Source organism: Athene noctua, chromosome 1 (genome assembly GCF_965140245.1).
Source record: "Athene noctua chromosome 1, bAthNoc1.hap1.1, whole genome shotgun sequence".
NCBI classification, from domain to species: domain Eukaryota; kingdom Metazoa; phylum Chordata; class Aves; order Strigiformes; family Strigidae; genus Athene; species Athene noctua.
The window spans coordinates 200,291,106-200,306,211 of NC_134037.1; the positions used below are offsets into that span (position 1 = coordinate 200,291,106).

General features: G+C 41.3%; 1 protein-coding gene across 1 annotated transcript in view; it reads right to left on the reverse strand.

Moving 5' to 3' along the window:
* The window catches only part of COL4A2 (collagen type IV alpha 2 chain), a 146,995-nt gene that overhangs the window by 90,634 nt on the left and 41,255 nt on the right, over window positions 1-15,106 (reverse strand). The window contains exon 4 of the mRNA XM_074910388.1: window positions 14,381-14,461. Coding sequence (XP_074766489.1) covers window positions 14,381-14,461 — 81 coding nt within the window. The remainder of the gene's footprint in view (window positions 1-14,380; window positions 14,462-15,106) is intronic.

The following is a 15,106-nucleotide window of genomic DNA, read 5'->3' on the forward strand; positions in this document are numbered from 1 at the left end:
GGACCTGCACGGGGAGCTGTGGCTCAGGCAATCCTGAGTGGTTTTATGTGCCTATGGCCGTACAGTGCAGTCAAGACCTTGCTGGCAGCACCAGGTATGATCTAGCAGAGTGCAAACTCTGCAGTTTTGTTTGCGAGGATTCGTAACAACAAGAAAAACAAATACATCTGTTCTCAGTCTGCACACTTAAATTCTGCCTCTGCTCCAGTGGCAGGGGCTAAGGAGGGGGGGCTGCAGGGGACAGCACCAGAAGCTGTCCCTTGCCACACAGGGGGAGCCCACCCCTCCTCTATCCTGCAGGCTTGTTCTGTGCAGAGATGTTGAAGAAGGATGAGACTGGGCTCATGCAATTTAACCTGTCCTGTCTGCAGGGCACACTGATGGTGGGGGAATGGTCCCTACAGTCTTTGCCACTGTGCAAAGTCCCTAGCAAATATAAATAAAGTAAAATAAAAGCTGTGGAAAAGGGTGCAAGATGGTGTTACACCACACATCTGTGCCAAGCACATGGATGAGCGTGCTCTGTAATGGAAAGGGAGTTAGTCTCACGGTGGTAAGAGATACTCTGCAGCAGCAGCACAGTCATATCTGAACTAAAGAGTTTCCTGTGGAAAGTATGTTCTACCCATAAATCCACAAGCCAGTGCATGCCCTCATTAAATACCAGAATAACAAACGTATATGGGTCCAACATCCACAGCATGGTATGGTGCCTTTGAGCCCTTTGCTGCTGGAGTCCCTGTCCACTGGAAAGAAGCTCTCACTGTGCCTCTCTGTGTGCTGCTACCTCTGCTGTTAATATGGAAGTCCTAGCAATGCTCTTGGCACCATATGAAGAGCCACATGCAAATAGCTCCTACCCCAAGGAGCTTCCATTCTAACACAGACAAGCACAGCCAGCTGTAAAGACCATGGCATCTCACATTGGGGAAAGAGTTCATCTCACAGAACTGGCTTCTCTCATTCCTCTTCCAGGCTATCAAGAAAGGAAGTCCCTTATGGAAAGCCTTCAACACAAAAATGGTGGTGAAATGGCAAAGAAAAAGATGCTGCATGTTTGGGAGCAGCTAACAAATGTCATAAAAATAGAGAAGTAGAGGCTCTAGAAATTGAGAAACAGTCAAAGGCAAGAGATGGTTTATAGGGAAGAAAAGAAGTATTAGAATCAGGGAGAATAACACAGGCATAACCAAGTCCTTATTAGACTGGACAGAAAGACTATATTGGCTGCTGTACCCTGAATGGAGTGAAACACTATGTACACTGGGGAGGATAACGAGATAAAACCTTTTTTTTTTTTTTGCTTTTACACCAATACTATGCTTTGACAAGAACCTTGGGGCCAAATAAACCTGCTTTTAAACAAGTTATAAGGCTTGACTCTCTATTTAACCACTGATACTATATTTGCACAAATTAGTTTTGCTAACTAATAAAATAAGCAACAATTTGACACAGAAATGCATCAAACGACCATGACCCATATTAAAAAAAAAAAAACAAAACCCAAAAAAAACAAACCAAAGAGCTTTTCTTTGCTGGGCATCTATGATAGTCCTAGAGAGAAAGGAATCCCACAGAGTAATATAATCTTTTCATAGAAAAATAATTTTAGCCCGTGGGAGAAAAAATGCTGCATGGGTGTTTTATTTGTTTGGGCTTGCAGCATATTCATTGTCTAGAGCCATTCTTCATGCCTAAAACACAGTCTTCTATCCTTCAAGATCTTCTTTCTGCATGCTTGCAAAGTGAATATCTAATATTTTAATGCTTGCCATCCTTTTCCGGATCAATGTAATGGAAGCACCTACATAGACTTCAACATCCCTGTTCATTACACAAAGACACTGAAAAGCATTTGGAAACCTTAGGTACAAACTGAGGTAAATATGGAACATTTATTCTCTTAAATGTCAATAAGAAAATGCTGAGAATGGACTTGGTCTGCCTCAGCAGATACTATTCGTGATGACAGCCTGCCCATTCCCACATTCCTGGTCTCTCCAGGTCAGATTCAAAGGATTCCACTAATAGTTTGGTACTTACCAAAGCAGACAAAAGGAAAATGGGTCAATGTTACTTGCTCCCATGTGACAAAAATACAGAAAATAGAAACAAGCACCATTTGAGAAACTTGTTAAATCCTTGGACACATGTCATGAGAAACCATTTACTCCCCAGGGTGTAATTTAACTGCTAAAAGATGACTTGGATTACCCCCCTTGAATGCCTGTGTGAACCCAGTTACAGAGCAAGGCTATCACCCACCCGCTGCACGTTCTATTATCTCCTGCTCTCAGTTAGCAGAAACTACAAAACTTAGCCAAAAGCACAAAAAACATTTTTGCACAGTAGTTGCACTATCTGACTGTCAGAAGTCAAAGCCTGAAGCTCTAACCAAATGGACAGTATATTTGTCCTAAAACAATCCTGACAGCACATTTCATTTCCATAATGAAGTGTATTCATATGTGAAAACCAAACAAAAATATCAATGATACATGAGAATGAACTGTGCTGTGCAGACACTATTGGCCCGAATGAGTGGAAAGATTATACGTGAGTAGACAGTCATGAAATAGCTTAACTGCAGGTACTTATTTTCTAAATAAGGTAAAATATACTTTCAGTATTTCATAGGAAGACAGGAAGGGAAAAACTGCTGCTTAATTTTAAGTAAAAAGGTATGGTCATATTTTAAAATGGTTGTGAATTACATCCAAAGGGTTTGTATCCCAGCATCAGCTATTATGACCACAGTTAACTTTGCACTACTCATCTCCGACAAGTTTCCTTTATATTATTTCTTCACTAGAGTTAAATTTTCTACAGGTAAGTTTTAAGTCATGTTTTATCTTCTGCAATAAAATGGTTCTTGATTTCTTACTGTGATTTCTCTTGCTTTTTTTTTTCCATCTCTCATTCAGATTTTTGATATGCAGATGGCCTAATACACTCGTAAGAATAGTGCCCTCAAAATTAATTCCTAATGTACCAGTGAAATACCTTCTCAATTTATTAGCAGACTGCCATAAGATTTGTTTTCTTATTTGAGTGTAACTGTTGAGTGTAACAGTCCCATAAATGAATGGACTACATAGGTGATGCAAAAGGCATCAAATGGTGTATCTCAAACATGAGAGCTGAATCTGCATTACAAATCCAACTAATTTACTTCAGTCATAATTTTGTTTAAACCACAGCCTTAGTATATATGAAGTTCAACAAGGCCAAGTGTAAGGTCCCACACATGGGCCAGGGCGATCCCAAGCACAAGACCAGGCTGGGTGATGAGTGGATTGAGAGCAGCCCTGAGGAGGACTTGGGGGTGTTGGTTGATGAGAAGCTCAACATGACCCAGCAATGTGCACTTGCAGCCCAGAAAGCCAACCTTATCCTGGGCTGCATCATGAGATGCACATGGCTGTGTGGCCAGCAGGTCGAGGGAGGTGATTCTCCCCCTCTACTCTGCTCTTGTGAGACCCCACCTGGAGTACAGCGTCCAGCTCTGGGGCCTCCAGTACAAGCAAGACATGGAACTGTTCAAGCAGCTTCCAGAGGAGGCCATGAAGATGGTTGGGGGGTCTGGAGCACCTCCCTTAGGAGGACAGGCTGAGAGAGTTGGGGTTGTTCAGTCTGGAGGAGAGGGGAGGGGAGGGGAGGGGAAGGGAGGGGAAGGGAAGGGAAGGGAAGGGAAGGGAAGGGAAGGGAAGGGAAAACACAACACACTAGAACAGGTTGCCCAGGGAAGCTGTGGATGGCCCATCTGTGGAAGTGTTTAAGCTCAGGCTGGACAGAGTTTTAAGCAACCTGATCTAGTGGAAGGTGTCCCTGCGCATGCCAAGGGGGTTGGAACTAGATGATCTTTAAGGTCCCTTCCAACTCAAACCATTCTATGATTCTATGATTCATTTTGATCGATTACACTAATCCTCAAGCTGTTGAATTGTGCTCTCGTCACATCAGCTGAGATTGCAAAGGTTTTTGGTACAAGCTCGTAAGAGCAGCATCTGCACAGATCTAGCCTAGGTCAACGGGCTTTAGAAAGTACAATATCTGTATGAATGCTTCATACCTGTACTTATATTGCTGGCAATAATATATGTCAATCCATGGAATTTTTAAAAGATGAAGTTGAAAATGTAAGTAAAAAGGTGGACATGTCCTTTAGAGTACCTTTCAGTCAAGTATCATTCTTTTTCTCCTGTATAATTGGTTTGAAAAAATTTTGGAGGAGTTTTGCTTTCAGGGCTGGAGCAGGAGTGCAATTTGTTAGTATGGGATGGGCTTAACAATACTGTAGTTCCTTAGATTATGCATATATACAATTTTTAGAGGTTATTTATGGAACCAAACATATCTGGCTGAAGCAGAAATGCCCTGCAAAAGAACAAAAGAATAAGAAGGAGTGAAAAAACCATTTTTGATCCATCTGCATGTTTTGTTTGATTGGAAAGAAAGACTTGATTTGAGTTTATTTTATCTTTAAGTATTCTTTACAATATTCTGAACATTTAAAAATGAAAATGTGATTTCGGTATGAAAATTTAATTGCATTCCTGCATGTATTGAAACAAAATATGTTTCTTTTTCTTACATATTTTGCATTTTTTAATGGAAACAGATTCTGAGGAGAACATTTCACTGAGTCTTCCCAAATCTCAGATTTTGTGTAGAATGTATATATGGAAGGAGGATTCACTGCTTCTTGCTCATGGGAAAGTCATCTAACCTCCGTCCACCAGTTCAAAAAGATCTCTGATGTTGATTAAACATGTATAAACAGTGCTTTAAAAAAAAAAAAAAAAGGAAATGTGCATATTTCACTGAAAAAAATCTTGGGACTAAAGCACAGCAATTAGTAACCAACATGAGTATCCAGCTACACGACTGACTGAAAGTCAGCGTAGCCCAGGTTAAGCAATTTTCACTAAATAAAACATTAGGTCATAAACCAGGCATAAGTTTCAGACTGACTCAAGTTCAAGTTCTATCAAGCAAACCTGTACCCTGACTGCCTACAGTAGCTAACTTGAAAGATTATGGGCTTATTTACTGCTAAAAGTTCATGCAATTAAGTCTTAAGCCCAAGATTTAGATGCTTACGGAACAGTTTCAAGACTTTAGGGATTTATATGCTGGAAAGACCTTGTAAGGCAGTGTTTTGAAAGTATAAACATAAACAAAAGCATGGATTTGAAAGTGTACCCTCAAACGTGTGTGTAAAATGGAATTATACTCCTGTATCTGAAAGCATAATTTAGCTTCACACTCTTAAAGACCTTTTTAATGGGAATGCTTTTAGGTTCCTGTCTTCTGCATTCACCAGTAAGCTGCTCTCTGCTATTACTTTGATTAGAGAAAAAAAGAAAATTAAATCTCAATGTACCATACTAGACTTGATTACAGTATTGAAATAATGAAGGGTGTCTTCCTGTCCATGCATAATGCTTATTAGTATTATAGATGTTTTGCTCTTAATTCAGCTGCCATAGAAACACCTTCCCCAAATACCTCCCCTTTGAGGGCAGCTCCTCTCCCTGGAAGTTTCCAGAGACTTAACCTTGGCCTATGAAGCCATGTGAAATTTTGAAGCATCTGTTTTTTGGTACTTCATACCCATTCTAGTGCAGAATCTGACAATACTTCAGAAGATAGATGATCAAGTTCATTCTCAAAGCTGCATCAAGTTCATTCTCAAAGCTTTGCATATGGCAAACACTGGATAGCAAATAGGACATTTTTCAAACCATTTCTGCCTTGGGAAGGTAAGAACAAAAAGAGAAATACAAGCAAGGGCAGGCCACTGCAAGGCATGTAAGCTTTGTGAATTTTGGCTTGCATGATCAGTGGAATTTCTTCTGGTTGGTGGGTTCATGTTTGCGTGTTTGCTGACTGGCTTCCTGGGAATGTCTGAAGGGTGTATGAACTGTCAAGGTGACTCCTTGACCCTTACAATGGAGGGGCTTGCACAACAGAGGAGCTTGCAACAGTCTGTATACAGAAGCTTAGTTCAGCTTGCCTTCTCCCCATGAGCTCTAGGTACATCTCAGTGAAGCCAGATCTTCCTTGTTGCTACTTGGGTAGAGCATGGAAAGGGAAAAGTAATCCCACTCACCTCTCAAAGGCAAAGTTATACTAATATAAACTTGCAAGAGATAACAAATTGTAAGCTCAGGGTGCAGGCAGAAGCTGAGGAACAGAGCAGTGACCACTCAGTTCACTGCCGAGAAGAGTGCTGACCCTGGCAGCATGTTTTGTATGTGCAGCTCCTGGTCCTAACACAACTCTTGGATTTGTTCTCTAGAGGCAAGAGTGGCCAAGCTGGAGAGGAACAGGTCCACAGGCAAGGCCTGCCAAGATATGGTAGAGCAGTCCTGTCTCTGCTGTGGCTACCCTCACATGGCCACCATCAAAAAAACCCTGATGTTGAATAAACATATATGCAGAGGATGTCAGTTTGAGGGAAGGTGGATAGTCAGCTTGGGATGAGGGATCAAATCTCTGATAAACTCTAACCTCCATATTATTATAATGTCCACTTGGCATGAAGATGCTCCCAGAGCAGAGGAAATCTTCCAGGTGAGGACAAAGCAGGTGAAGGTAGTGGGAGGTTTGATTATTTGAAACAGCTGAGAGGACTGAAAGGCCTGCTGAGTGCAAAGGTAGCAAAGCCCATGAGATGGCCAGGTAGGTATTTAGTCTGGTAGAAGGGAGGAACCAGTGGTCACAGTCTATGTTATACCACTGATGAGGGAAAGTCCTAGAGGGTTAACTCAAGGCTCCTGTGTGGGAGACTGAAGTCCTTTGCAAACTCCTTGGAACAAAAGAAACCAGCACCGGAGGAATGGGCTGGACTTCAGTCAAAAAAGGAAATGGGCTGCTATTACTGAAAATTAAAAAGTTCACAGAGAAATAGTTAAACTAGGAACAGGGGCAAGAGGGACAGCCATGGTGGAGCACCTGGTTCAGACTGAAGGAACTTATGAGAGAGACATGGCTAATGTTCAATACATTCCTGAAAAGGTAAGGGAGGAAATGAATAGTGTAAATGCAATAAACATGGAAGGTAAATAACACGATTTACAATCCCACTTGACTGGCTCTTGCAACAGAGAATGGGAAAAACTTGTAAGTGCTTCTACAGCAGTGCTAGAGATCTAAAAAATAGGATTAAGGAATTCTACTATTTGGCAACAAATGACAACCCTAATATAACAGGCATCTCACGCTGGTGAAAGGAGGATAGTCAGTGGCACACAAAATTGCTAGGTTCTCTACACGAATGATAGAAAATGAGATACAGCCAGGGCAGTGGTGCAGTATGTGAAGGCTAAACTAAAGTCTAACAGAAAAAAAATGCTGTGGGCAGAGGGGAGCATTAGGGAATCCTTGTGGGTGGAAATAACAGAAAGGTAGGACTTGGTTCATATTTTACAAACTGTGTTCACTGCTAAAGACACCAATCATGAAATAGTGAAATTAGAGAAGCGGCAAAACTAGGTCAGGTAGCAATATGGGCAAATTCCAACTACCAACATACTGTCTGGCACAATGCCTGATATCCACATCCAGAGGAGATAAGGAAATTAAGTTTCTGGACACAGTAACTGACTGCTTCATAGCACAGTGAACCTGGGACCCACAAGAAAGGATGCTGCTCTGGGTTTGGTCTGGCGTGTTCCAGAGGACCTGCTTCAAGAGGTACTAGTGGGAGAACTGCTCTAGAATAGCTTCACTGTATGACTGAACTTAATGCTGTAGTGGGATGCAGAGAGGCAGACAAATACATCACACAGATATTCAATTTCAAGAAGGGGAAATACATAAAAATCACAAAACCAGTAAAAAACAGTCAAAAAGGCAAGAAGCCTAAAGCAACCTGGAAACTTTTCAAAAACAGTGTATTAAAAGTCCTGGTAAACTATGTGTCACGTCTCAAACAGAAAGTAAACCAGTTCAATAAAAACCCTGCATAGCTCATAAAAAAAGCTAAGGAAGCTATTGTAGGGAAAAAAGTTAGCAGTTAAAAAATTGCTGAAATGAACAGGAAAGCCCATAAAAACGAGATCAAGAGTAAATGGCAACTAGGATGGATAAAAAGGAATGCAAATGTTTTGCAGAAGATTATCAAGATGATAGTAAAAAGCTGTTGAAAGAAAAGCAAGAAGCCATCAAGGGAAATAGCAGTACCACATGATGCCAAAGGCTTATTAAGAGGCACTTGGGGACAATAAGGCCATAGTAGAGAAACTTAGTGACTTCTTGCATAGGTCCCAAATCTAAGCTATTCTTTAAGCCAGATTAATTTCAGATAAATATAAAGGAAGGAGTAGATAAAATAGGTAAGGCAGGTGTTACTAAATGACCAGGAGTAGGTGAGATTCATCAGGGATTTCTGAAGGAACTCAAGTATGAAATCGCAAAAGTGCTGGCCAAGGTGTATAAGCCATCATTACGAACTGCCACTGCACCAGCAGGCTGAATAACCAGGAGCCCATGTGGAAAAGAGGCCCAAGACGAGACCTTGGGAATTGTGGGCCAGTTTTTCTGACTTTCCTACTTGGCCAGGAAGTAGTCTATGTGAAAGACTACAATAACTGAGCACAAGGATGAGCATGGTAAAGCAGGCCCTAGTGACCATAATATATTTGGATTTTCAAAATGGCTTTGACAAAGTACTTCCCCAAAGCTTTTTGCAATAAATTCCATTGGGGTTGGAAGAGAGGTGCTGTCTTTCTGAAGACTGTTAAAGGGTAGTAAGAAACAAATAGTGCTTGATGGTCATATCTTAAGATGGAGTTGGAACAGCAGTGGGTCCTCTCAAACACAGGTGCTGGAACTGGTTTTAGTAAAGACTTCTAAACCATGAAACATCCAAGTCTATAATGAAAGTCTCTCAGGTGGTTAAATGCCATGCTGGGGATGGGGGATAGGGAGATCTGGTGGTCTGCCGCATTGGAAGATCCAGAAGGACCTCACCAAACTGGGTGGGCAGACAGGCTTCAGTGTTGGGGGGCGTTAGGTATGGTATTGAGAAGAAAACAGGGTGTCAATTTGCTGCTAAGACAGATCTTGGTGCACCCATAATCCTGTGGGCTGTGTACAGTCTGGTCTCTCACAGAAGAGAGAGAAGAATAAAAGGACTAAGGATTGGAGTGCTGCCTTCAAAAGAGAACCTAAAAAGGCTGCGACTTTTCCTTCTGGACAGGACAAAGCTGAGAGGGAGCAAGATTAGGGGAGTAGTGAATAAGGTAAATGCAGCAGTGCTCCTTTCCAGATCTTACAGTACTAGAAGTAGGGTGTACTTGATGAAAACAGAGGGAGATTGGCTTAGAACAGGTTGGACAGTAATTTCACATCATTTGAGCAGTGAACTCCTTGGTGCCACAGGAGGTTGTGAAGGCACACAGTTGCCACAGTTTCAAAAGAGGAGCAGAGAGATGCAGAGATAAACACAGACACCAAAGGAACAGATAAATATGTCATGTGTCTAACAGGGTTGTCTTGGCTACAAGGGGATATGGACTGCAGAAAGTTGCCAGACCTCTGTACTACCCCTAAATAGCATCTCCTACTACAACTGTTGGGGACAGAGAAGTGGGCTAGATAAACTGCTGGTCTAATTTGGGAAGACATTTCTTATATTGTTATTTTGTAAAAATAGGGGAAAATATCAGATTTCATCAGATATATCAACTTACACTAACCAAGACTTACAAAGGAGCTGCTGCCATTATACCAGCTTAGAAGCCAATTAATTGTGATGTTCAAGAACTACACTAACAATTAATAAATTATTTTATTGGATTTAAAGAATGGCATTGAATTTAGAATATCTAAGTGTTGTATTTTGTTGGGGTTTTTTAAATTATGGAGAAAAACATCTTCTAGATCTAACCCATGTATTAAGATTTAAACTTGGAAGGAAAATGCCTGTAAGTAAAGATCAGACACTAGATTTCACAACTGTATGGCAACCAAAAGCAGACAGAAATGATTATAGGTGAACCGGTGATAGCTTACTCTTGGTCATTGCATTAACAAAAGCAATATAATAGATGTCTATAAAGGAATTATGAGAACTCTCATGTCAGTCTTGGTTAAATGTACTGTTTAGACATTCCCCAGAATTGGCCTTTATGGGGGTACATGAAGCTGTCTCTTAATTTCACAGTTTCCATTGTTCCAGTCCCTTGCAAAAAACAATGGCTAAATGGCTCGAGCACTGTTAGATGCTTGACTCAGAAAGTACAAAGTAAGATTTCAATAGACTGCATTTTCTCACTCTACAGAAAGATCAAAAAGATTTCTATTCACTTCCATTTTCTACAAAGCCTCTAGGTTGATTATAAAGTGAGGTTGATTATGAACTTCAATGGGTCAAACAGTTGGCCATTGTACTGAAAGGAGTTATCTTTTCCTACATAAGTGCATTAATGTTTTACAAATTTTAAAGGAGCATATATTGTACTCTGACAAATATATGGTTTGCAAGGAACTTCAACAGAATTTTAGGAGTTGCAATAAAAATCTAGAGGAAAATGAAAGAAACGAGAAGTTTTACATTTGTTTTTTTCCTTTAGTCCAGGGTTTCCATTTCATTTAAAACAGAATTTCAATACCTTATCAGTGCTTTCCTTTTCTCCCTTCCCTCATACCAAGGCACCCGGATACTCCTTGCAGAATTTTCTCCACATGTAGCTTAGGAAGAGGATGAATCTGCTGTCTTAGAAGAATGACTTACGAGAATTTGTCTTAGGAGAAAATGAGAACACAAGTCTGTCTCATCTTAGGGAGAAGATGAGTCTGTTGTCTTTCCTCTCCCTTTTCATCCTGTGCCCTCCACTGAGGCTTACACTGTGGTTACTTTTCACGCGTATTTGGACACCCCTTCAGGAGCTTCAATTTTTGATGGAACATGGCTGATCTTTTTGCCAGCTGTGGGAAGGGGAGATGATGGTGAGGCTGGTCCCCAAGACTGGCTCTTGCAGCCCCAGCTCCAACCACCTGCCTGCTTGCGAGATATGGTTAGACAGGCTGGATATTTGATCCAACTAACAATAAATGTGCACTTAGGTTAAAGTAACATAACTAGCCTGCAGTGAAAAAGAACAAAGACTAGAGAGTCATTAGACACTAGAAAAAAAAACACTTTATGAAAGAAGTTTCTTTTTTCCCTCTAAAGGTGTGAACTCAAAAGTGAGACAGGAGGTGGGAACTTCAAGGGGATCATGTGTGGCCAAAGAAAGACATTCCTTTAGAGAAACTTCTCCAAGCAACAGCTCAGCATTTGCTGTGAATTGCAAACGTGGTTATCAGAAATGTCTTACAATTCTCTGACTGAATTCGACCTGTTTTCCTTCCGTGAATGAGGCAGAAAGTGCCTTTTGCAGGTGTACTCAGCCCTGGGAGCAGCTCTGATGGGAGGTGGGAGGTTGTGGGTTAACTGCTGCCTTTGTCTTGCTGCAGCATGCTCTCCCACTGCTAAAGCAAGCAGATGGAGCTTCTGCTGTTTCATATTCCTGTCGCCACTGGATTTTGTCAAGCTGTGTCTGAGCCCAGGGAAAGTTGCAGGGCTGAGCCCAGCCTAAAAGTAGTGAAGGAAAACCTAAAAACACCTACCCCTTTCTGGTAGGTGTGCTAGGTGCACACACTAATTTCTAGTGTGGTGGCCTTGTGTCCCCAGAAACTGCCCGTATGAAACATGATTCAACTTTCCTGGGCCTTTGTGCCTAACCTTATCAGTCCCAAACCAAAACCAGTGTAGACAGAAGCACAGGGCTTCCAGCCATCCTGCATCTGGAGAAATGGCACAAATCACCAAAGCCTGGCTGAATTCTCACACAACTAGAGTGCCTCTCTGCCTCTAGCACACAGAAAATATCAATGAGCATATTTTCTAAAAAACACTTTTTAAAAAACAAAAGTCATTGGATTAAGACAACAAATGAAGAGAAGCAACTTTATTTGAATGCTGTACCTTAAGACTAGCTGAAGCAATGACACAAAAAGAAGCAGAAGCACATATAAATAAAAAGTAGGCATTTCTTCAGAACTTTTTGACTTTCATAGTTTGCAACCGTATTTAGCACTCCAACGAATTTACTTCATTCACCAGCTTCTGATATGCACACAGTAGCAACAATCCAAAGAAAGTGCTTTTGTTTGCCTGGTTTTGAGAAACCTGTCACAAACAGAAGGTGAATTTCCAGGGAAGGGTAGGGCTGACAGCTGGCAGCAGACCTTCACAGCGCTGCTCCTACCTGAGTTCCAGATGCCCTGCAAGTGACAGCTCTGTTGTACCTGAGATGGCGAGTCATTGCAGAAGCAGGCTCTGACAGACTGTTTCAAGCACTCTTACAAGTGCAAACACGCAATATGTCTATTGTGCATGTAATGAGTCACCTCGAACAGAAAATGTGTGTCGTGCCAGATTATACAGAGGTTTTGTGAAAATAAATATTCCCATTGAGGATTAGCATGAGACCAGAAGCTATGCCAAATTTGACTAGTCTCCAAAGGCCAAGCTTGTTCCTTAAACCAGATGTTTAACAGAGGTTGTGACATCTGAAGAGACCAGCAGACACAAAATGCACACAGTGTATGCTGACTCAGAATGAGGTGTATAATTTCAGAGTCAAAATACAATTTTTGAAGTGTTATAAAATTCTTTAAATCACTTTCCCCAATACTCCTTCACATCTTGCACAATTAACTGCAAGTAGCAAAATATAATTTATGTTTTGTAACATTCTCCTTTTCTCTTTTTTAGTGTCTACTTTAAGGGAGGCAAGTGTGATTAATTACTGAGGTTACTTACTTCCCTGAGATAAACTGAAGAGTGAAAGTGGTGAGCAAGTACATAAAACCTGCCCTTATCCCCCAGTGTAATACTAAGCAACAAGGAAGCTTCTCGTCAGTAGCACCTGACTGATTCTTTACTCTGATAATGTAATATTTTTAGCTTTACTAACCTATACTGTTATTTTTGCTTAGCTACCTCTTTTGTCTTGCAGACTTGACAACTTGAAATTAGAGGTTATTCAGTCAATAAGGTACATGAAAAATATCTCAGTCGCAGAAGTTGGTAGTTTTGCAACAGATATTTTGAGAAACTCTAGTGGAGAACAAGTACATCCATAGTTTGCTTTCAGAATTAAAAAAAATGACACTGAGAAAAGACATAGTAATGTCATACTTGAAGCCATTTCACACAGCATCCGTTTTTGACTTTCAGTGCCCTTGGAGGGAAGTGGCCAACTTCATGTGCTGGATGTAAGGCAGTAACAGCTGGAAGGAGCTTCAGTGGAAGCTGCGTCTCCAGGGAAGGATTGTTTGTTTGCCATTAGGTTATTGTAATGGAAAGCAGACTGTGAGCAGATCATGGTCAGGGGATGGTAGTATAACCATTATGGTCCTCATGGTATGATAATCCCAGGATCATCTGACTTCCATGGAGAGATTGGGACTTAGGCTGTAAACAAGAGTGTTCCTCGCCTCCCACCTACACTCCGACTTTCCTACCACCTCTTCCTCTGCTCAGACGTGGAGTCAAGCTTGAGGAATGTGATGGGAATGGGAATTGATGGCTCGCTGCATGGAGGGAAGGCAGAGAACTAAAAAATCTTATGAGGTTTGTTATAGTAGAAGGAGCATATGACCTGCTGCCACATCTCTTGCCTGACATATTCTTAGATATGGGTGGAGGGAAAAGGCTGAGTCACCGTCTCAGCTGCAGAAGACCAAGCTGTACAGAAGACGCCTGCCAGCCAGGGCTCTAAGCCATAGGAACTGCCCTATTTCTCAGAGCTCTTTGTGGCAGGTGGCTAATTCCCTACACCCCGTCTCCCTTCCTCTGCCTCATTCCTCACTATTCCCCAAAAAAGAGAACAGACTATCAGCAACAACCTAACCCCAGAAGTCCCAAGCAGTTCCCTTCCAGCAGGGATTTCAGGTTTTGCAGGCCTGGTTCCCTTTTGCTTTAATGGAAATCACATATATGTGGTATCTTTTCATCAGATACCATTTTGTCAGAAAGACTTCAAGAACATTACTGAGTAATTTTGTCCATATTCAGTTAAAACTGTCACACAGTCCAATGATGTTCTAGCACACAGTGTCCCTAAAACTCTGATCTGATCAGATAGTCATGGCTGTCAGGTCCCTTGGCTCTCATCTTTGACAGAAGAACCTGCTATATTTCATAACAAAGTATTCAAATCTACAAGCTCTTGAGAAAGTAAGATGAAACAATAACTTTTTCCTGAAAACAAATAATTGTTTGAATACTTTTAGGAGTCTGATGCAAGTCCACCTATAGCAAACAGCATGGAACTGGTACCACCAAGAACTTTTTACAGGAAAAAACATTACTTACACGGCTTCCTTTTTCAGGGAAACACTGACATCCTCCACTGCAGTCTCTGCCTCCACATGGTCCTGTGTAAGTCTTTCCACCCTGAAAACCAGAACAAACATAAAATTAAAGTTAAAAGGTATCATCTACAATACCTGGCACAGAGCAATAAGCTTTGATTAGCAGTCTCACTGGGAACTTGCCCAAGAAAATACCAGGATCAGATCTATGACTTCCAGTTGAAACCTCTTTAATCTGTGCTCAGAAGCAGCTGTGACTGGCTTTCCAGTTTTTGGAGATCAGCATGAAGAAATATAATGTTACTCTATTAATTTCCCCCTGCATTTTCAAAACATTGCAGCTCCATGCTGAGCAGTATCTCACATCTTTTTGACACATGCAACAGATATCATATCACAGAGGCACAGCTGCTTGGATTCTTCAGGGACATGGACTAAATCCTATGTCACAATGCAGCACATCCTTCTATGCGTGCTCTAAATCGTTGCTATATTTTAAAATATTTATGGGTGGGCGTAAAGGAAGATGTAGGTATCATGTTCAAAATCATAAGTCAAACTCCTGCACTTGCCTCTTCAATGGCTGCCTATTCTGATGGCACTTAAAACTTACTAGCAAACAACCACTGTGACCTAGAAGTCAGACCTAGATTAAGTAGATGGCTGCAGTAACATCTCTCCTGCCTGTCCAGAACCACCTTGGCCTGGGCTGCAAATATATGGAACA